We start from the raw sequence: 22039 nt of genomic DNA, 5'->3' as shown, positions 1-22039 counted from the left end.
TCCGCAGCCAATTTCATGCAGCCCTTTTGCTTACCATTTGTCTCAGCAATTCTCATCTTTATTTGAGCTTGTTTCTGCTGCCTCCATGCATCAGGTAGAGCAAATTCTTTTTCGTTTCAATTAACCCTTCTATGCCTTTGGGATAATAACTGGTTCCAAAGAGGTTCAAAAAAATAAGTACAGTACATACAGCTTTTATCCCTAGCTCATGCTACTTCATCCTCCCTGTATTTTTCTCTAATAAAAGAGTCAATTGTTCTGTGGTGTTTCAACTCTCCCTCTCGCTGTTCTGTTTTCCTTCAGTGTGAGGGGTTTGCGAAAAGGGCATTGGGGTCAGTTAGAATGCAGTTAAAGCAAGTAGAGGAATGCATGTCCAAGACATTGGGGGTCTAAGCGAACCAACACAGGACAGCTGGTACAGCCACCCAGAAATACACAGTCCAAATCATACCTCTGCCCTGAACTCGTGAGGTGATCTCAGGCAGGTGATCTCAGTCTCAGCCTTGTGCAATATGGGGATAATAATAATCTGACTGACTTCACTGGGTGCTCTGAAGAGCACATCAAAAGAATGTATTCAAAATGCTTTGGATTATAAGTTAAAAATTAAAAAATGGTATAAACTTCCTAGAGCTGATCCAAAGTATTGCCTTGGCCACTTTTTAATGAATTTGGGAAAGAAGGGACGTGAAGAACCCCCTGGAATCCCTCCAGTGTATCTTGATTTGGCTTGTTTTGTAACTGCAATCCGCCATGGGAGAAGCAAGGCAGAAGAAGCAGACTGCCTCTTCCCCATGCCTCTTCCCCATGGCTTCCCAGTATGGCAAAGTGAGGAAGCTTTTCTTAAACCTAAGGCATTAGACATCACTCCCTTAACTTCTTGACTTGTGTCAGGAACTGAGCACAGTGTTAAAAGGAAGAAGATCGCCCTGGTGCCTCAGGAACACAGAGAGCTTCCCACAGTACAATGGGTGAAAATTGCCTACTTTCACAATCTTGAACAAGTTGAATTGGCAGTTTGCACTTAACACAACAATTGTATTATGTAAGCTAAGGAGGTGATAATTTTTTAGTTTCCCCCCCCCCCCAGTGTATTTTATACCTTCATGGTTGTGAATGGCAGATCTAGGAGGAGCCCAGAATGTCTCACATACGGTGTAGCAAGTCTGCTGAAAATAGTAGCTTAGGAGATACCAAAGGAACATTGCGTGTTTAAAATAGACCTGCTAGAATTAGAATTCACTAAAATTAGAAAATCTTCAAAAGGTCCCTGAATGAGGAGTCACTGGAGTCCTAGAACTTTCTTACATTAGGCCTGCAATTAACAAGACCCTCATACAGCACAGGAATTCTGAAGCACTTTGCTTATTCAAGGACTATATTGCATCACATCTTTGGTGACGATGTTTTCTTTGGAAGCTGGTTAATTATGTTCTTTCAAGAACACCATGAAAGCCTGCCAGTTTTGAATGCTGAACTTTTTGTTTTGAACTCTGACAGTTTAATTGGCATCTTCTGCTGGAAGAGATGGAGCAAAATGGAAACAAGTAAAATGCGTCACACAGATGTGAGAGGAGGACAACTGTCCAGAATGAATGCATTTTAATGTCAAAGAGCGTCAGGAAAAAGTGGAGAGTACATTTGTTCTTGAGAAGTAGCCTGTGCCCCAGCAAGGAAAAGCTTTTTTGCTGGTGCTGCTCTTTTTGAAAACATTTGTCTTGTTGTGCAAAGTTCAGAAGAGGAGGAGAAAGCCTCAGTACAGGATGCATAACATTTTGCTCTTTGCAAAATTAGCAGAATACTATTTGCACCATTGTGATCTGACCTAAGGTGGGCTGCACCAGTGGTGGTTATGGTTCTGTTTTTTTTTTCTTTTTAAGTTTTTCAAGGAGAGAAGCAGAGATAACATGGGAAAAAAATGAGGCCCAACGGTGACAGGGAAAGGAGAAAGAGAAACTGAAATTGCCATTACCTGACTCTTGCATGTCAGCAGCCAAAGAAGTCCTGATTAGGCTTTATGGAAGAGAGGGCATGAGGTGGTCGACAATGTTAAAATCAGAGAAAACACATGCAGTGACAGAGAAAAAAAGAAAAGCCAAAATATGGTATACAAAAATAAAAGTGGTCCCTAGGAAGAAAGTCAGAGTAAAAGTGGGGCTAGGCCTCAACAGTTGGACCATTGGCTTTATGCTATACACATATATAAACTACCTACGCGTCTCTGCTGCTACTTTTTTCTTTGTAGTAACACAATTGGGTGGTGTGCTTTGTACTGCAACTTCACTCTGAAGGGCTAGGCCCTCATCATTTTTCAAGGATACGCCTCATTTTTTAAATCTGAAAAGGAGGTTCTTAGTTTCACTGGTTTTGGAGCAATAAACAGTCTGGTGTCCTTTCGTTTGGCTGATCTGCCAGATCTTCTCCTAGAGAATTGAACTGCCATGGTTTTTCTTCTACATTAAGAGATGGACTGGTACTAGAGATGGGCTGAGGTTCAGGCGGTACAATAGCTGGCTTTTCAGAGGGTATGGGATTCTCTGCATAAAACTGATCATGCTGTTTGTCACCAGATGGAGCTCCAGTGCCGAATAAATAGTGATTTAAATGGCTCCCAAAGCACGGGATCCTCTTGAACCCAAATGCGGCGTATTGTTCTTTCCTTTCATCTTCACTTCCAAGAGCTGCCGTTTTCATCCCTTCTGGTGGTGGAATATTTTCAGGAACATGCTGCACAGAAGGTGCACTTTCAAGCTCTCCGTTGAATGGGCTTGCCCCTGTGTTCTGGGTGAGGATATTGTGTGTATCTCCTCTGATGCAGTTTCCATAACAAGGACTATCCCTTGTTGGGAGTAATCCAGTTTCATGGTTGGTGTCATGACCAATCTGTGGGCCTACTTGTGATTCGGAGCATGGCGGACTCTTCTCTGGACCTGATTTCTCTCCAAATGAACCCAAGTTTTCTCCTTGATTTGATGGGTTTGTTCCAGTCTGTAATGAAGTGCTCCTGTGACTAGAAGGAATGCCAGGTGGATACAGAGCATGTCTGACATGTTTTGAATGGATGCTGTCTGGATACGATGAACTTCCTCTTTGTTCCCAAGAAGCAAGCCTGAACTGAGGAGCACTTCTTAAGGGTGCCAATAAATTTTCTCTTGGCACTTGTGAATCACCTGCACAGCACAAATCGCTGGCTGTAGGGTATGTGACTGTTCTATGTTCTCTTGGGTAGTCTTCTGGATATTGTAGGGTGTTCGGATAATGTCTTCTTTCTGCAACACTGGCTCTGGAAAAGTGTGCACTCCTCTGCATGGTTCCCCCTGTATTCTCAGTATGTGTTGGGTTTCTTCTAAACTCTGTGGAGTAGGTATTGAAGTAGGGTGAAATTTCTTTCTGAGTAGGTGGACCTACCATTTGGGGTCTCCAAGTATCTGTTTCAGAGTATTGTGACCTCTCTTGTGGGAAAGTGGAGCTCTGTTGTGGAGAGTTTGACCCTTGGTTTTGCAGATTCCTTTCTCTGTGTCCAGCCTTGTTGTTCATGCGATATGGGATATTTTCTATTTTTCCCATGCGTTCTTCTGCACCGTAAACTGGAGAATGTTCTTCTGGAGTCCATCGATTAATGTCCTCATATGGTAACGTATCTCTTTGCTTGACTGGATTCTCTGTGAAATACTTTGGATATGCATGGTGCTGAGGTTCATTGTATGGGTAATTTCTATACTCTCTGTCTTGTTCAAGTAAATGTTTGTCACGGGACCATTGGCTTTGTCTGGGATATGGTTCGTGCCCCTGCTGAACGAAAGAATCACTTCTGGGATAGGAGTTCCTTTGCATTTGAACTGAAGGTAACATTGGAGGGTATGATGGCCTTTCCCTTTGGCTGACTGGACCTACTGTGGGAGTGTTTTCTTTGTCTTCCCATGCACCAGGAAGAAAAGGTCTGGTACGTTGGCCATAGGAATTATTTTCAGAGTAGGCGATGTGGCCCTTTGGATCAAAAGAATTTGATGGATACTTTGAGTTATACCTTGGAAGTTCTTCTTGGAAGACCCGTGTGTTCTCCTGGTTGTTCCACATGTGATTTTGTGGATGTGGAAATTGTTCTCTTCCATGATCTGAAGGATGAAAAACCTGTTCTTTCCAATTATATGGATGGGTTTCTGTCTCCATTGGAGTTCTTCTTGTAGCTGAAAATTGTGTCTGATGAGAAAGTGAGTTTGACTGGTGCTTTCCAGAAGGTTGTAACCAATCAGTTTCTTCTCTTCCATTATAGATGTTCTCAATTTGACCTAATTTATTAAACTGTGGATTCATGGAACGGCCTTCAGGTGGAGAATTATTTAAACCATTATCTCTTTGGACTGGATCTTTGTTCCTTTGGTTTTGGGGGTCAGAACTAGGAAAAAGCACTCTTTCCCTTTGACCTGATGGGTTCCTCTCAGGATGATAGGGTTGCTCTTGCTGCCCATATAGGTTAGTTCTAGTGTTGATTAAGGGATGATTGCTGTTTGTAATCTGGTGATTGCCTCTGTAGTTAGAATTCTCTCCATTACCCAAGGGATACATTGGGTTTTCAGTTTGACCAGAGGGATTCCCTCTGGAAACCAAAGTGTTGTGCCTTATATCATGCATACCTGGATGGGTTTTAGGGAAATATGAGCCATACCCTGTGGATTGCTGATTACCTGATTGAAAGCTTTGAATGACATCAGCATTTGGAAAATTGGCTCTCTGGCTTGATTGATTAATGCCATTCTGTGCTGCTCCATCGCTTCCTGAGACATGAGCAGTAGGAAAAGGTGTTGGGACCCCATTTCCTCCAAGCAAGTTGCTTTCAAGGGGTGGAGAATTGGCTCCACTGCCTATTGCACTGAGTCCAGGGATGGTTGCATTCCCTCCTTGACCAGATAGATTGGGGACAGTTGAATTTGTCTCAGGGACTGTTGCATTTGTTGCAGGATCAGCTGCTGGAGGCTCTTTGGTGGCTTCTTTTTCTTTGGGTGTCTCAAAGTCTTGTTCATACATCTCCTCAGAATAATAGGGTGGCCTGCCTCCCATTCCTTGGTAGCCATATCCAAAATAGGGACTCTACAAATTTATATTAATAAAAATTGTAGGAATTTTATATAAATTATAACTTAACAAATTATGCATTTTATAGATTATAGAATTTATAATGTAGATCATAATGTATAAATTATAAAGGTATACACATATAAATCATGTACATTTTAAAAATATTCTATATTTCAAAGAATATAACAATACAAAAGTATAATAAATTTTTATACCGGTAATAAACTTCTTTTAACTCAGTTTGATGCAACTTTGAAATGTTTTTGACTCTAATGGTTGGCAACCTTCAGTCTCGAAAGACTATGGTATAAGCCTACAGCACCTGGTATTCCCAGGCGGTCTCCCATCCAAGTACTAACCAGGCCTGACCCTGCTTAGCTTCCAAGATCAGACAAGAGCAGGCATGTGCAGGGTAACAGTTGCTGTTGACTCTAATAAGACTTTGACATCACAGTAGGGTAAAATGTCCTGGAGTATCCCTTTGTTCATAACATAACAATCTAAAAATTGAAATCAGCACAGGTGGACCCTCGTTATCCACAAAGTTTCCATTCCTGGACCCCTCTTGGATACAGATTTCCACGTGCAACCAGTCAAGCAGATTTCAGGATCCACTGAGCTCTGAACATGACCGGAGCCTTGTTCCGGTTGTGTCCAGACCTGTTCTGAGGCCCAGACTCCACGGCCCTCAGAATGAAGGTCCTAGAAGGGCGCTTCCAGTTTTCAGCCGAAAACCAGAAGTCGCCTTCCGATGCTTTCATGGGAATTTCCGAGGCCCATGGAGGACTATGCAGCGTCTGCAGGCCTCAGAATAGCCTCCAGAGGCTTCAGGTTGGGCCAAAACTAGGTTGGAGGTCCAGAGGACCTGCACTGAGCCAACTCCGTGGATCAAAAATCCGTGGATAAGTAGGCTCAACCTGTACATACTGTAGCTATGGTGTATGAGACCTGACTGCAAGTAAACTCTGTATGAAGGTCACAGTAGCTTCCCAAGTGATCACTGACCTATTATAGTACAATCTTATCACTGGATTCCCTCATCTCCAATTGTTCCCTTCCCAATAGCCTCATACATGGCATATTCCCATATGATCCCAGTTATATTTGTTGAATTTACCCCTTCTTCGCTGTTAGGTGGTTGTGGCCTTCCAAATCCCAGAGGCAGACGCTGTGGAAATAGAAAATCAAATAAGCTTAGAGGGATGGAGGGGAAGGGCATAGACATTAAATTGCAAATATGGAAAACTTAAGCACTAGGATACACATGATGTATTATCAAGAGTTTTTTTTTTCCATTTGGTAAAATGAGCTTTTGAAATTGAATATTAAGGATATTCATTCCCTTTGAGATCTCTTCTTCAATTGCACCAAATCAGATACCTAAACTCTCTTGTCTTGTTTTAATTCAATTTTAAATGGAAGAAATAGGACCAAACTAGACATGATATTGGGGATGTGTAAATACATCTGTGCTTTCTTTAAACTTTTACAAATAACAGCCAATGGGAGTGTGGAATCTGGATCAGGACTACATCATAGGGAAAATCCTTAACCCTGTACCATTTTACCAATGAAAATTCCCTGCTCCATGATTCTAATCTAGATAGGACTCTCATATTTAGTATTTGTAAAGGTATGAAGATAGCAGAGATACGTTCATGTACTGTCTCGAATCTTTTTCAAAGGACCTGAGAAGAAGCATCAGGCTAATCAAGGAGGCCTTGGAGCCTCTAGGCCTCTCTCACTGCTACGTGAGAGACAGTATGTATTTGATGTTATGTTAAAGATACAATTCTATGCACATTTATCTGGAAATAAATTCTACTGAAGACAGTGGGACTTCTGGGTACACATGTGCAGGCTAGCATGCTGATATACCCTTTTCATTTATTTGGGATATCTTTTTTAATCCCACCTTTCAATTTTAAAGATTTGTTTTAAAACGATTGCAGCTCACTCTGAGAGTTTGAGATGAAATCAGCTGCATCTTTAAATGACATAATACGTTTCAAAGTAGAAATAAATGACAGGAAAATAATGCACTCTAATGAAAGATTTTTTAAAAGTTGATTTTATTGTTGTATAGTTTTCATGGGGTGTGGCTATAAGGTGTGTCATGATGAGCTCTGGTGCTTCAAAATTTACCACTGGGCATCATATCTTATTTGGCCTTTAATAGTGTATTGGAGTGGACATACATAATTATGTGGAATTCCTCAGGTTTTATGGGGTGATTTGTTTTAAAAAATTAACTCTATCTCTCTGAAACCCAGTAATACCATACAGACACACGAACCATTTCAAAAATCCTAGTACAGGTCGTGCCTTGTTATCCACTGGGGCTTCCGTTTTGGAAGACCCAGTGGATAAAATCAGTGGAAAAATAGCTTTAAAGACCCACTTCCAGGTTTCTTGCGCCTCCATTGTCAGCCCAGAATGCATTGGTATAGACCAGGGGTGTCAAACTTGTTTCATACAGAGGGCCAAATAGCATTCATGATGCCTGCTGAGGGCTGGAAGTGATGTCATTAGGCAAGAAGTGATGTCGTTAAACTGGTTATAACCAAAAATAAGCACTTTTTCTCACTTAGGAACACATTAGCTGCAAAAGACAGAAGAGAAAATACATAAATCTTGATAATCTTTCAAAATATGGGAGAGCCCAATTTTCATGTGGGCTGCCCTTTCAGCACTAACACCTTAGCTCTGCTCAGCAGCTAATAGGATAAAAAACTTTTCACAGGCTGCTGGTATAGACACTATACCGAATTCAGCCACTGGTGAATAATGAAATTACAGGTGAAGTGAAATGAAATTACAGGTGTGCCCCATTATCCGCTGCGGTTCCATTTCAGACTCCCCCATGGATACCTGAAACTGTGGATACTGGGGACATCGTTAAAAAAATAGGGGAAAGTTTAAAAAATCTTGGTAAAACAAGATTTTTTTAAATGTTCTTCTATCTTCTTAAGAGGTGTCCCTGGTATCCATGGTATCTGTGGATAATGAAACTGTGGGTACCAATTCCCTGGATAACAGGGCATGCCTGAATAATTATTTAGCGGCACAAAGGTAGGAAATGGGATTTTGCCATTTTTTCCTTGTTACAAGGCATTTAAAAGTGGACCTCTGTATCAGTGGTGAGTCAAATCAGAAGATACTGAAGTGCCACCTGTAATACAGTACACAGTTTCTCTAGAACTTAGTAAACAGAGCAAGGTGGACCTCTTCAGAAAGGGCATTCATTCCAAACTTGCAGTGCCACAGTGAAGAAGCCATTGTATTACACCTTCATTAGACATAGAAGATGGACCTAAATTTCATTTAGTTAGAGGGAAGCTACATGATTAGGCAAATGACTTGCTGCTGCTTTTTGGTAGGCTGTACCACACAATAAGAGGGAATTTAACACATTTGAATGCTTTCCCATTTACCACCTTTCTGCACATAAAAAAACTTGCATGCTAGTGTGGCGACTAAAATAGAATCAGAACAAGAACATTCCTCAGGATGGAGGCTTGACCATTGTAGAGTTACATAGCAGTAATTGTGTCTGTCAGTCCTGATAACTCAAGCTACTTTAGCTGTAGGATTGAGATAAACGGAATTTCCCTAGTGCAATGTATGTCCCTGTAATTGTCACAGGTTGGTCAGAAAAAGTTGGGGCAATTTGTTCAAGTTAGTTAAGACTTAGCATGCTTAGTCTTCTTGCATTTTTGTAACAGTTGTTCCAAGATGGATTTCAGGCTGAAGTTTCTATAGATAAGGAACATAACAAACCCCTGTTACTGCTGTTTAGCCTTGTATGTTACACCTAGTTTGCCCCATACACTAGAGAAACAGGAAGGCTTTAAATGGAATATATTACCCCTTGGTATGGGCCAAATGGCTGTTGATGGAATCCTCCTTGACCAAAAATCTACAAAACAAAAGAAAAATTATATCACCTTATTGTAATATTGGTTTTATTATCTTTGATAGTAAATGCTATCAATATCCACATGCATGTAAATAAAACAGTAATTCTGAAGAAAACACATTCTTTGTCTTTATTGATGCACTGCACACGTCATGGGTCACAACCACCACCATCTCAGAAGACAAATTCCTTTCTCTTGGGATGCATCTTCTAAGAAGGTATCTGCCACTTGTGGATTTATACGTGCTTGCATAAAAATAATTATGAAAATCTCCTGCCTGATGAACTGGAGGCAATTTTTAATTGATTAAAGTATTTTGGCCCCATTAAACTACTTGATTCAGACATTGCAGACATTGAGGCCTAAACACTGCAGACATTGTCTGCAATGTCTAGAGGCCTAGACACTGCAAACAGGTCCAGACATTGCAGGCCTAAACACTCAATTCTTCATGTGCACTAAATTAAAAACATCATTCACCTGTGGAAAATGCCAGGGATGTTGCTGATTTGGAGGAAATGCCTGGAGATGAAGAGAAAATGTCACTATCCATGTGAAACAAACAATTAGTGCATAAAAGCAAGCAATAATCTGTTCCAAGATTTAGCCAGGACATTGCAAGTCATACTCTTTTAATATCAGACCACTCACAAGTTCTCCACGTAAAAATCCTTTGGAGGGGCACAGTGGGATTATTACATTAAGAAGAGCAGCATGAGTAGATTTCTGGTTTTGTCCTGTTATTGAAGTCTTGGGTTTGCCTTTGCACACTGACGTTTTTGCCGCTACAGACTCCCACGGCTACCCTCCAGAAGTTATTTTAAGTGATGATTGAATATACTAATTTAGCATGCAAAAGTTTAAGAATATTCTTTAGTGGCTGTCACTGTAGTTGCAGAAGGTTGGCAACCAAGGTTATTTCTTCGTTAAGAGTCTGGGTAGCAGAGAAAATTATTCCCAAATGCACACAATCACAAGTGACCTACCACTCAATGCCTTGCAGGTGAATAAGTGAACTGCCTCCTTGGAAACACAGTAGGGAGGGAGAATCCAGGGGAAGTAAATGGGCAGGAAGAAGGAGGAACCAGAGTTGTGTTGACGGTGGGAGCTGGTGGATTAGGCAGTAGCGACCACTGGATCCTATCCCTTATTTTCCAACCCAGCATGCTCCATAACTCTCCTTGAACTTGTGCCAGCAAAATGGCTGGCACAGGTCTGAGGAGACCCATAGAGGATTGGGCAGCCTACCAGGAGGTAAATAAAAAAAAATACTTTCCTCCTAGTATTGGCAACCTTCAGTCTCGAAAGACTATGGTATCGCGCTCTGAAAGGTGGTTCTGGCACAGCGTCTAGTGTGGCTGAAAAGGCCAATCCGGGAGTGACAATCCCTTCCACACCGGGAGCAAGTGCAGTCTGTCCCTGGTCTGTCTCCCTGGCTATGGGCCTTCCTTCTTTGCCTCTTAGCCTCAGACTGTTGGCAAAGTGTCTCTTCAAACTGGGAAAGGCCATGCTGCACAGCCTGCCTCCAAGCGGGCCGCTCAGAGGCCAGGGTTTCCCACTTGTTGAGGTCCATCCCTAAGGCCTTCAGATCCCTCTTGCAGATGTCCTTGTATCGCAGCTGTGGTCTACCTGTAGGGCGCTTTCCTTGCACGAGTTCTCCATAGAGGAGATCCTTTGGGATCCGGCCAAGACTGTTCAATTCCCTCCACCACCATCACCATAGCATGCAACATGCATTCCATTGGTGCATGGCATAACGTGGCGGGGGATAGGACTGGGCTGTAAGACAAGTAGAAAAGATGCTTCACTCCCTGGTTTGCATCATGATGAAAGCTGCATCCCCTGAATTTCTGCTTATCATGCAACAGCTGAATGAGCAGAACCTCATCAGGATAAAAGCTAGCAAACTTCCTGCCATCTCTTATAGTGCAGCCAGACTGTTGCCTTCCAAATAAGAAGAGCTCCTGGACCAAAGGGCCATCTAATTGAGGCATCTGTTTCCAACCGTGGACCAGAGAGATGCTGCAGGAAAACTTTCAAGTGGGCATCACATATCATTAGACTGTACAATGCCACCAACTAGCCATCTCTGGAAGGAATCCTTCACTCAAGACTAACAGGAAGGTGCGCCACATTTTAGCAAAGGATCCACTTCCTTGTAATAATCAAATTGCTCAATGAAGAACATGAGTTTATATTTGAAGTTGCTGGTTTACCTGAGGCTGTTGCTGCTTTCCACCCTTGGGATGCAAGACTGGCACTTGTTGGTGAGTCTGAGAAGGGTTTGCTGGATTGCCATTTTGAAGCTGTATTTTTGGTGGTTGCTGTACTCTTGGCTGTGGTTGTTGCTGGACTGGTCTCTGTGGTTGCTGGACTGGTCTCTGTGGTTGTTGCTGGACTGGTCTCTGTGGTTGCTGGACTGGTCTCTGTGGTTGCTGTGGAAACTGAGGCCTGGGCTGTGGTTGGCTATTTGGCTGCCTGGCCACTGGAGTCTGGCGAGGCTTGTGCTGGGGAAATCTGGCTGCTTGGTGTGCTGGTGTCTGTTGCTGCCAGAGATAAAATCCCTGCAGAGGTGATATAGGCTGCTGGGCATAGGGCTGCGGCAAACTTGAGCGGTAGCCAAACAGGGCAGCAGCCAGTTGAGCCAGCTGAAATAAACATTTTAAAACAGCACGTGTTAAAAAGACACACACTTACTGAAGTGACTGCATCTGGTTGCTAGCAACACCTGGAGGACAACCTCTTCCACAACCTATCCCCTGAGATCATCTGGGGGGCCCTCTTACATGTCCTACCATTAGCCAAAGCTAGGTGGCAGCAACAGGGGTGAGCACCTTCTCTGAGGCAGTACCACAGGTCTGGAATTCTCTCCCACTAGAGTAGTGATTCCCAATCTTTTGGAGTCCGCGGTCCACTGAGGCAAAAATTTGAATTGTCGTGGATCACATGCAATGGCCACCCTCACCCTCCTACTCACAAAAAATACAATTAAATATGTAATAATTAGAGATTTATTAGATATATTATTTATAGAGAAGATTTAAGTGTGGCTGCTTTCATTGCTGGCTGTGGGTAGTTCATTCTCCACTCTCTCTCACTTCCATGGGGAAGTGTCTCCTGAACAAGCGCTTTCCAATGGACTGCCAGAGAGGGCGGAGAATGAACTGTCCACAGGTACAGCCAATGCTTCAGTGCCAGCTGTGGCTGCAGGCAGTCCATTCTCTGGTGGTCTGTTGGGGAGCACTCACTCAGCAAGTTGCTGGAAACATCATCTGCTGCTGCGGGCAGTCCATTTTCCGCCATATCTCTTAGTCCGTGGGGGAGCACTTGCTTAGAGAGATGCTGGAAGTGATTGAAGTTGATCTTTTTCTGGTTCACTTCTCAGGGTCTTGTGGACCATGGGTTGGGAACCAGTGCACTAGAGTTAACTGCCCCTTACCCGTTGACTTTCTGGCAGGGACTGAAAAACTTTATTTTTCATTCTGGTTTTTCTCTTAGTTGTGGCTACTGAGATTTGTTCTCCTTTTATCATGTTAACCACCTTGGACACCTTAATTTTAAGGTGAAAGGAAAGGCAAACATTTTTCAAAATAAATAAATGTGGATCTTTCCCCCATTACACTTTCCACATGTCTTCCTGCTTGTCCAAGTGGTGAAATGTTCCAGAGGCAAAACTACTGTTCTGCTTCTCTTGAATGTGCACCGGAGTAACTTAAGGCATCTTTGAAATATTTGCTGTATATACAACATATATTAAGCAGACCATATACAGGCAGAGCACAGTAAGGGCAAACCTACTCCTATAAGCAGTCAGCACAGCATCAGAGTCCCAGGGAGCAACTGTGTACCCCCAGCATCTGTTAACCACAACTAAGCTGATTTCTCTCTCTGTCCATTCTAACTGCAACACTGCTGTTTCTCACACAGACAATCTGCCAAACAACAATCACAGTTCCTCTTGACACCTGTAGGCAAATTGCTTATTTAGGAGACACCCACAACCATTTAAGGAACGTTTAAGTTTCCATTTGTTAAATCCTTGGCTCTAATCAGGTGACACTTTAAGGCAAAACCATAGTAATACTCATTCATAGTAATCCAGACAAGGCACACTAACTGCATCTCATAATTAAACATTGGCTGCTATCAGGCCTAACTAATTAACATACTGATTTTAACAGTATACTTAGGGAAACAGGCCAACCTTGAGTGGAGATTCCAGTTTTATGTGTGTTGTATTGCAGTAGCAGCTGTGAATGGGTCTTGCATGCTATTTTTTTTTTTAAGATTCTTCCACCAGTGTACCTCTTCAGACGTTTCCCCATACGTGTTCCTCAACAGTTCAGGGTTGGATGTGGGTGGGAAAGCACATACCACTTAGCTCAGCCCATCAATGATGCTATAATGAAATCTCTCTTCGTGATTGATGTTTGTGTGCAGCTACAAATGCTGTTTATCATCCCATGATTACCACGTTCCAGGGTGGCAATCTGAGGAGGATATTTCCCCCATGATCAGCATTTGCTGCTGTAAAGGGGAGGAAGGGAAAGGGGCAAAGCTTCAAAGCTGGCAAGACAAGTCTAGGCAGTGCTCTCTCCTGCTCCCTCTCCCGTGCATACATGGAGGAGAGCCTGTGTTTTTAAATTTACAAAGTAAGACTATATACTCAGAATTTCCTTATCGTTATGGCAGAATAACTAATCCATGTTGTGAAGAGATCCTGTATTCTTACCTAAGTGCCCAACTGGATCAGACCAAGATCCCTCACAGCACCATCTTATGCATGTCTACTCAGAAATAAGTCCCCAAATGTTCAATGGAACTAATACCCAGGAAAGTGTGCATTGGATTGCAAGGTCAGTCTAGCACAGGGTGTCAGACATAAGGCTCAGGGGCCAAATGTGGCTCCTGGAAGCAATTTATCTGGCTCCCATTATAATTGGGCTGTCTCATATCTTGAAAATACGAACAAGATTTGCACATTTTCTCTTCTGTCATTTGCAGCTAATGAGAACAAAAGTGCTTATTTCTGGCCATCAGCTGCTTAATGATGTCATTTCCGACCCTCAACAAATACCATGAATGCTAACTTTGGCCCTTTTTATGAAGTGAGTTTGAAACCCCTGGTCTAGCATTCTTGGCAAGAATCCCAGCAACCCATAAATGTTACATGGTCCATTGAAAATTTGTCATTGATCAATAGTGGAGAATGAAGGGCAAGGAAGGAAGGAAGCTTTAGCAGAAATCCTTTCCTTCTTTGAAAAATGTGCATTAAAAATAATAAAAAAGAGGTTCTGAAGTTCAGGTACTATCTGAACACTGTTTGCAAGGCCCTATGTCTGCCACTACCCCTTACTATTTACCAGGGAATTGTCCTTTGTTGGCTTCCTTATATCAACAGGAAGAAATACAGTCACCTGTCATCTTATGTGAAGATTACACTTAGAGGGTGGTATGTAAAGCCAAAATGGCATACACTCAAAATTTCCTTGAAAACCCTTTATAAAGGGGGGCCCCCTGTACCAACAGATTGGGTCCAAGGCTCCCCCATGTGCATCCCCTCTAGAGGCGAGGGGAGCGGAGCTTCCCTGGGCCTCCTAATACCTTATCAGGTATTTAAAACAGCACTTCCAGTTTTTCCAAAAAACTTTGAAGTCATGTATTTTAGCTCTAACACTCAGTCTGAGCCCAGCAGTGGCCATGGTTGGATGTCCGCAGCCTCTGCTAGGCTCAGACCACCCTCCAGAGGCAAGAGGAGAAGAGCTTCCCTCACCTCCAGAGGGTGAGGGGGGGTTGCCCATATTCATGGTTTCACTTAATCGTGGTGGATTCCAGAATGGAACCCTCGCGGATACAGGCACACTCCTGTATATGAAAAATACATACTGTCTCTTCAAAAATTATGAGATAGACTGGAATTGAGACTGAATGATAGGACAGCAGCTTCATTCTCTGATCTCAAGTTCACTCTCAGGCACGTACAGTACTTGTTATCCATGGGGGTTCTATTCTAGGAACTCCTGTGGATACTGAAACCCATGGATGATGAAATCTGTGGGTCTTGGAACCCTCTAATTTTCTAGAAGTGACCGGTCACCTCTGCGCTCCAGTCACCTCTAGAAGGTCCATGTTGGACTGACCCTGTGGATTTGAGACCCACGGATAGTGAAATCCCCAGGTCCTGAATATGATGATATCGTGGGCCCACTGTATTTAGTAAGTGGAATGGCTATTCTGTGCTTCTTCTTCTGTGCTATTTAAACTGTTTCTTGTTTGCTGGATGCATATCATATGCATAGCAAGTCAAGGTGCACATGATGAAGGGTGACTATACTTAACATTCGGTTTGCCAACTGCAACGTGTATTTTCCAAGAATCAAGGAGAGTGAACTTACTTGTGGGGAGTTCATATAGCCATACGGACCAAACTGCGCCATCTGTGAGCAAGTACACATATTAGACTGTGTTTAAACCAGAAATCCACAAAAAGGAGGCAAGCACAACACATGAAAGTTCTGTTGCTGTAAGTTTACAAGGTTTATGAGTTTCCGTTGATTCAACTTGATTGAAAATCCATTGCGCTACAGCAGTGCCATTCATGTGATGACTCCCCCCCAACAGTGCCCCCAGCAGTGCAAGTCAAGTGATGACTCCCCCCAACCCCCCTCCCGGCATTTATTATTTTTATTTTTAATAGTGGCACTAGAATGTTCTCGTTAAACCTGAAAACCTCAAGCTACTTATTTAATAAATATGCGTATAGCGCTTTCTCATGCGCAAACAGTTTTTCATGTACAGGATTATCTTGATATTGTCCTTACCAGCAACTCTGTAAGCTGAATAAATATTATTGTACCCACATTGCAGTTGGGAAAACTGAGGCTGGGAGGGAGTAGTTTACCTAAGGCCCCTTATGTCCAATCCTATTTCCTTGAAACCCCAGCATGCTGCCAGGTATGCCAGAGCTATTAGGACCCTGCCGTTGAGGTAGCCCCTATGCTGATGGCTGCTGCATGGATGCCGGTGCAGCAGCCAGAAAGCCGTGTGTTGCTATTCGTACTGTGCTGACCAGCTGCCAGTGGCTTTCTGCTGGAGGAGTTGCGGGAATGAGGTAGGGACAGTGGCAGGAAGAGCTTGTCGCTGCCAGATTCCAAACCTCTGTCCTGGGCCAGAATGCACACAACAACAGGGGCATGCAGTGTGGGGGTGGCAGGTGAGGCAGAACTGCCCTGTCGTTGTCTATGGAAAAACGCCGCCGCTTCCCCACCCAATTACATACAAGGTGGCTCTCCTTACACCTGCTTTCTTGGGTGTAAGGAGAGCCTCCTCATGTGTAAACAGGTGGGGAGACTGTGGTACTTTTCTACAGACAATGACAGGACAGTTCAGCCTCACCTGCTGCCCCCCACTACACATCCCTGAAACCCAGCAGACTCCTCAGAGTTATACCAGCAATAGAGATGGTGTAACTCTGAAGAGGCCCATAGGGGGACCCTTTGGCAACCAGCACACTGATAAGTTTATCCACTTCCCATACTTTTAGCCAAACCTGTGCCCCAGGACGACGCACTGTATGCCGCAGCCAGCATGCCGGTCACCTTGCATCCCCTATGCCATTGCCAGATAGGATTAGGCCGCTAGTGAGTTCATGGCAGAGATAGGATTCAAATCATGGAAATCTTGATTCATAGCTCAGTTTCTTAGCTTCATAATAGTCTCGAGTTGGCCGGGAAATAAACTTGAGGAGCACAACCTTGTATGCGTGCGTTTTGAAATTAATAAGTTTTAAGCTTTTTAGTTTTAAGTTTAATAAGTTGATTATTTTAAAATAATATACATTTTACCAGTGTTGCACTGCTAAGGAAAAAAGTGTTTTCAAAAACCATGAGAGAGAGAGTGTCGTCATCTGTACTAGCCTTTTGAAAAGGTGGTATATGTAAAGCCTCAGTCATTGCTGATGCCCTATGCTCCATAACTGTGAAACACTGTTCGGAGACACTAGAGTCAGAGGAGGCTGGAGTGTTGGGCAAGTTACACTTCCAACAGTTAGCTGGAGTAGCCCTAAGAAATGCAGAAGCTGGCCATTCTGTTTTGAATAAAGCCTAGCATCTTCCCTTTCATCCGAAAAGAAAATGGGAAATGAACTTACTTCCTCACTCTTACTTCCAAATCCTGCCCTCCGGGGTCTGCGCACCTAAGGTAAGAATAACAAAAGATGCACTGAGTTATCACACAGAGGCAGATTGAGGAAAAAAAAATGAAAAGAATCGGATTGGCTGATGCTGAAATACTCACCAACATGGCACAAGATATGCCCACAAGTCCCAGGCACAGGAAAATTATCTTCATCTTTCACCTTCTCAACCTGTTTTAAATAAATACACAAACGGCCCATCACACATACTGCGGTATTCATTTTTAGCACAGTAGTTTAATCATATGATTCAAGAATTCTAGGTGTGGATAGCTTCAGTTCTCCTGCAACATACTGTAGGGACCTGACCTGACCCAGGTTTCAGCCTGAGCATGCAAAAGCAATAACTAGGTACTCCCTGTGTACAAAAATTCAGTTTATTTCTATGGTGGTAGCCGAGCTGCAGAGTACTTTTGCTGATTTGACCTCTGACATCAGATTGTATACACACTATAGACAAACGTGATGTGGATGAACATGAGAGCTCAATCGCTGCTTAATACATGCAAAGGATAATTTGACATTACAGTCAAGAAGTCATACAGTCATACTTTCACCTTGAATTCACTGAATGTGTGGGGTGGAGAGTGGAACCGCACCTGTTGGCCCCACCCCTACCACACATTCAAGTGTTAATTCAGTTTAAGAGAAGGAAGTCTTGTCTCAGGAAATTTATCTCCTGTTAATATCACCCAAAGACTTTCTTGATTCTTGGCGTTCTTTGTCGGTCATTGATGGTTTTGTAAACAAAAACAAGACTGTCTTGAAGAAACCACTCCCTAAAGTGTAATCAGGAATCCGTGATAACATATACTACAATTAGTCTAGGCAAGGGTCTTGTATTGTCCTGTGTACTGAGAGGGAAAAAATGAGACTGAACAGAATGTCATGGCCATAGTCTATCCAAGAGCTAGGCATACTTAAGGCCATTCATCTGGGCTGTGATCCATTCTCATGGATGTCTTCACCCAAAGACATATAGTAAAAAGACTTTTCCAAAATACTCTTGAGGGCCAGATCACACAGGCAGTATAGGTAGTAAAATGGTTCCTGTGCCATTATAGACTGTGCATGGATTTAGTTTTGTCCTGTTAAAAAAAAACTCTGTTCACACAGAAAACTAGCATATCAAGAAGAAGACAAGGCTAGAATCCTTCTTCCCAGCACCTAGTTTTCTATGTTGATGGAGCTCATTTTGGATTGACCTCATAAAACGGTTTTACGTCATAATCTGCAATCTGTGTCAATTAGCTCTAGATCAGAATGAATGGAAGGGGAGAATGGACAGATTTTGACTTATCTCAACAGACATACCTGGTGCTAACCACGTATTTCAAATGTTGCCTCCTTTACCATGGAGCTTCTATACTATATTGGATAAATACACATCCCACTAGAACTAGGTGACATCTGAAAGAAACTAAGAATAATGCATTTTTTTAAAAAGGAGTTCAATGACATTTGGTGCTACTGAATAGTGCCTTCATTCATGACCCTAAGCTGCTGTGGCACTGAACATAATGGCTTGTACAAAATTATCATGGCAGCATTCTCCACTGGGGCAAGGTCACGTGTCAGTTCCTCTCCGATCCCATTGTAACAGAGAGTGTGAGTTTGCCATATATGACAGTACCACTGGGGGAAAAGAAACCAGCTGATTAAATTTTATTATGTTCTAATAAAATATTCACAACCCTTTATTCATAACCCCTATATAACTTCCCACCCACCCAAAAAATATAGTATAGCTGTCACATAAAATGTGAAGCTGCTCTGAATTTCAAATACACAATTAGAATTGTCAATGTAGCATTTGGTCATGGTTAGTCACTGGTCCTACAAGAGGATCCATTTGAGGAGAGGATCAATCACGATAGCCCAACCCCTTCCTCCATTCCACAATGTGGACTCCCAGAAAGACCACACAATCACCAGCCTGTTCACCAACATAGCAGCAACTGTTACCCTGCAGATGCCTGATCTTGTCTGATCTCGGAAGCTAAGCAGGGTCAGGCCTGGTTAGTACTTGGATGGGAGACCGGCTGGGAATACCGGGTGCTGTAGGCTTATACCATAGTCTTTCGAGACTGAAGGTTGCCAACTATACTATTCACCAACATAGTTCTGTTGCTTGTAGGTTGATATTTGAAGGGCCAACTGTGATTATATTCCTTCCTTCTGGGGTCAGATTTGACTCTGGGGTCTTTAGGTGCTTCTACTTCATGTTCAATATATATTTTTGAAGATTTTAGTCCACTTATGAATTTTGACATTACATTCTGGCATTACATTTTCAGACAATGGGCAGCTCCTGGAGTAATTTCCATGACTGCACAGATTTGAAAATTTATTATGAAAATGTCATCTGAGGAATATGGTTTCAGTGATTTGATTCCATTTATTTCAGCAGCACTTTCTTTCCTGTAAATGTGCTGAAAATTGTTATCTAGATGTAATTGAAGGCTGCATAATCTTTAACAAATGTATTCCCAAAATAGGCATGGGAGACTCTGTCGCTTGCACTTTTTTGTCACGTGAAATATGGTCAGAGTGACAATACAAATTTCAACCTGTTTCAAGAGCCTAATGGGTGCTTGCACAGAGGGGAGCTCTGTAAAATTCGTTGAGTATAATCCCTTACACCAGCAATTTTCAACCTTTTTAATCTCACGGCACACTAACAAGGTGCTAAAATTGTTAAGGCACACCATTAGTTTTTTGACAATTGACAAGGCACACTGTGCTTCCAGAGGGGGTTCACATTCCCTCAATGACCCTACTAATAAATTACCCTTTCCCAAACTCCCGCAGCACATTTGCAAACCTTTAGCAGCACACTAATGTGCTATGGCACACAGGTGGAAAATTGCTGCCTTACACTGTGTAAAAGAGGGGCAGCTCAAGGGAAGATTTATCTGGTTTTCTCTGCTAAGAACTCCATCAGTAAGAACTACTACTATGGTAATCTCATGTTAAGCCCTTTGGAGAATCCATGACCATTTTAGCATGGTCTCAGAGATCACAATCAGTGCTCTGTATGTATGTATTTATAGGATCAGAGTCTAATTTACTACCTCAGCGGGAGACTGCTGCATCCCAAAAAAGGATTCCCCAGCACAAATGGAACACTTGGTTCCACTGGGGGATCTTCCTTACCTTGCTGCCGATCTCCTAACTGCATGCAGGCCAGCTGATTCTATACAGAAATCCAGGCGCGAAGCCTGCTGGGGCAAATGACCCCAGAAGTAGCTGGCTGGTGCGCAGTTTGGGGGAGATCAGTGGCACAGTAAAGAGGCTCCCCAGCAGAACGGAGCATTTCATTCACCTGGGGGAAGGATTTGGTTGTGCACCGGCTCCGGTTTAGGGGCAGGGTATGAAGTGCCCTGATCTAGATGTTACAAGTTGTTATAATTAGAATGCAATCCTCATTCTGAGAAATTGCAACATTTTTCTCAGACAAGATGAGAACTGGAAATATCAAGATGAACATAGTAGATATTTTGAAGAAACACGAAATCACCAACCAGCTCTGTCCATTAAAAGAAAGAAAAAAGAAAAGAATCCCATCCTGTATAATTTCCATGGCAATTATTGACATTTACAAAATTATTTCACAATGTCCAAAATAAACTTGTTTAAAGTCACATTCTGGATTTGAACATCTCTTTAAGAAGCACTGAATATGTCATTGGCTTTATTCAAGCTGATTGACTAGTAAACAGTTAGGACATAACCCAATTAAATTTAACCAAAGTTGAGTTTCATTACTTTCAAAGGAAGCATTTGTCTAAATTTATCTAAATCTCTCCTATGGAAATTATTAGGACTTTAAAACAAAAAAAAAACACAAAACAAAAAAAGAACTTTGGAATGTGCCCTTTATTTTACCGTAAAGTAAAATCTGTTTTATCACATTTGTATAGTAGTGCAAGAATGTAGCATAAATTAATATAGAGTATATAATATCTCAACCAGGTTTTTAAAAAATATTAACCACTAGGCTGATTAGCAAAGTAAAGTTTAAATTTCAGAAATCAGAATGAGCTGGAGAAAAATAGTAATATGAATCATTACCTCTTAAATGTTCTTGGGATCTTGAGATGGGATAGGGGAAAAAAACAACTAAGACTCAAAATCCAAGCAATTTGCTCTCCATTCAAGACTTATATGTAGGGCAACATATAAATGTTGTTTTACAAGCTTGGAACCAATCAATGTACATGAGACATTTGACGTCACCCTAGGCTTTTACCTGATAGCTGATACAGTATGGAAGGCTTTGAATATGTTATTACAGCAGCTGCTGAATCTCCAAGTCTCTTATTATGCTTAATAACAAGCCATGGAAGGAAAAGGCTTAGGGCAGTAATGTCTGGAGCATCAGCTTCTTTAGATAGTAGAGAAATGAATCAAAAGAAGTTTCGCTAATTGCACTAAAAAAAAACAACAACTTGGGAGAGAGCTGTCTATATAAAACAATTGAGGGGCTATCAATGCCCTATGGGCCCATTTCCAACCAGCTGAAACGGAAATGGTCTTTTCTGAAGGGCAGATTCCAAAAGGTGGTGCTGAGGGCCTCTTGCTTGACCTCTTTGGCCATTAGCCTTTGGGGTCCCTGCAGAATGTTCAATTCTACAGTAACATCTATATGAAACTGCTGGAGAGGTAATTGGGATTTTAGCACATCACACTCGGGTATATATCTATGTCTCACTCCCATCCTGTAGTAGATGGCTGTGGATGTTCTGAATCATTGTCTGGAGTCAGGAATGGATTGGGTGAGAGTGAAAAAGTTGCAATTAAATCTGGATAAACCAGAGATGCTATTGGTGAGGAAATCGATGATCCA

General features: G+C 42.3%; 1 protein-coding gene and 1 pseudogene across 1 annotated transcript; both read right to left on the bottom strand.

The window, feature by feature from the left end:
* Positions 1-2358: 2358 nt before the first annotated feature.
* ENAM (enamelin) lies at positions 2359-17345 on the bottom strand. The gene is made up of 9 exons (XM_066617780.1): positions 17292-17345; positions 17146-17190; positions 15392-15433; positions 11417-11644; positions 11213-11344; positions 9477-9518; positions 8945-8995; positions 6194-6244; positions 2359-5088 (listed from the first exon to the last, which is right to left on the bottom strand). The coding sequence occupies exons 1-9, from the start codon at positions 17343-17345 to the stop codon at positions 2359-2361; spliced, it is 3375 nt and encodes a 1124-aa protein (XP_066473877.1).
* On the bottom strand, positions 5387-5506 carry LOC136642608 (5S ribosomal RNA; annotated as a pseudogene).
* Positions 17346-22039: the final 4694 nt, after the last annotated feature.

Source organism: Tiliqua scincoides, chromosome 2 (genome assembly GCF_035046505.1).
Source record: "Tiliqua scincoides isolate rTilSci1 chromosome 2, rTilSci1.hap2, whole genome shotgun sequence".
NCBI classification, from domain to species: domain Eukaryota; kingdom Metazoa; phylum Chordata; class Lepidosauria; order Squamata; family Scincidae; genus Tiliqua; species Tiliqua scincoides.
This window is presented reverse-complemented; position numbering and strand designations above follow the sequence as displayed.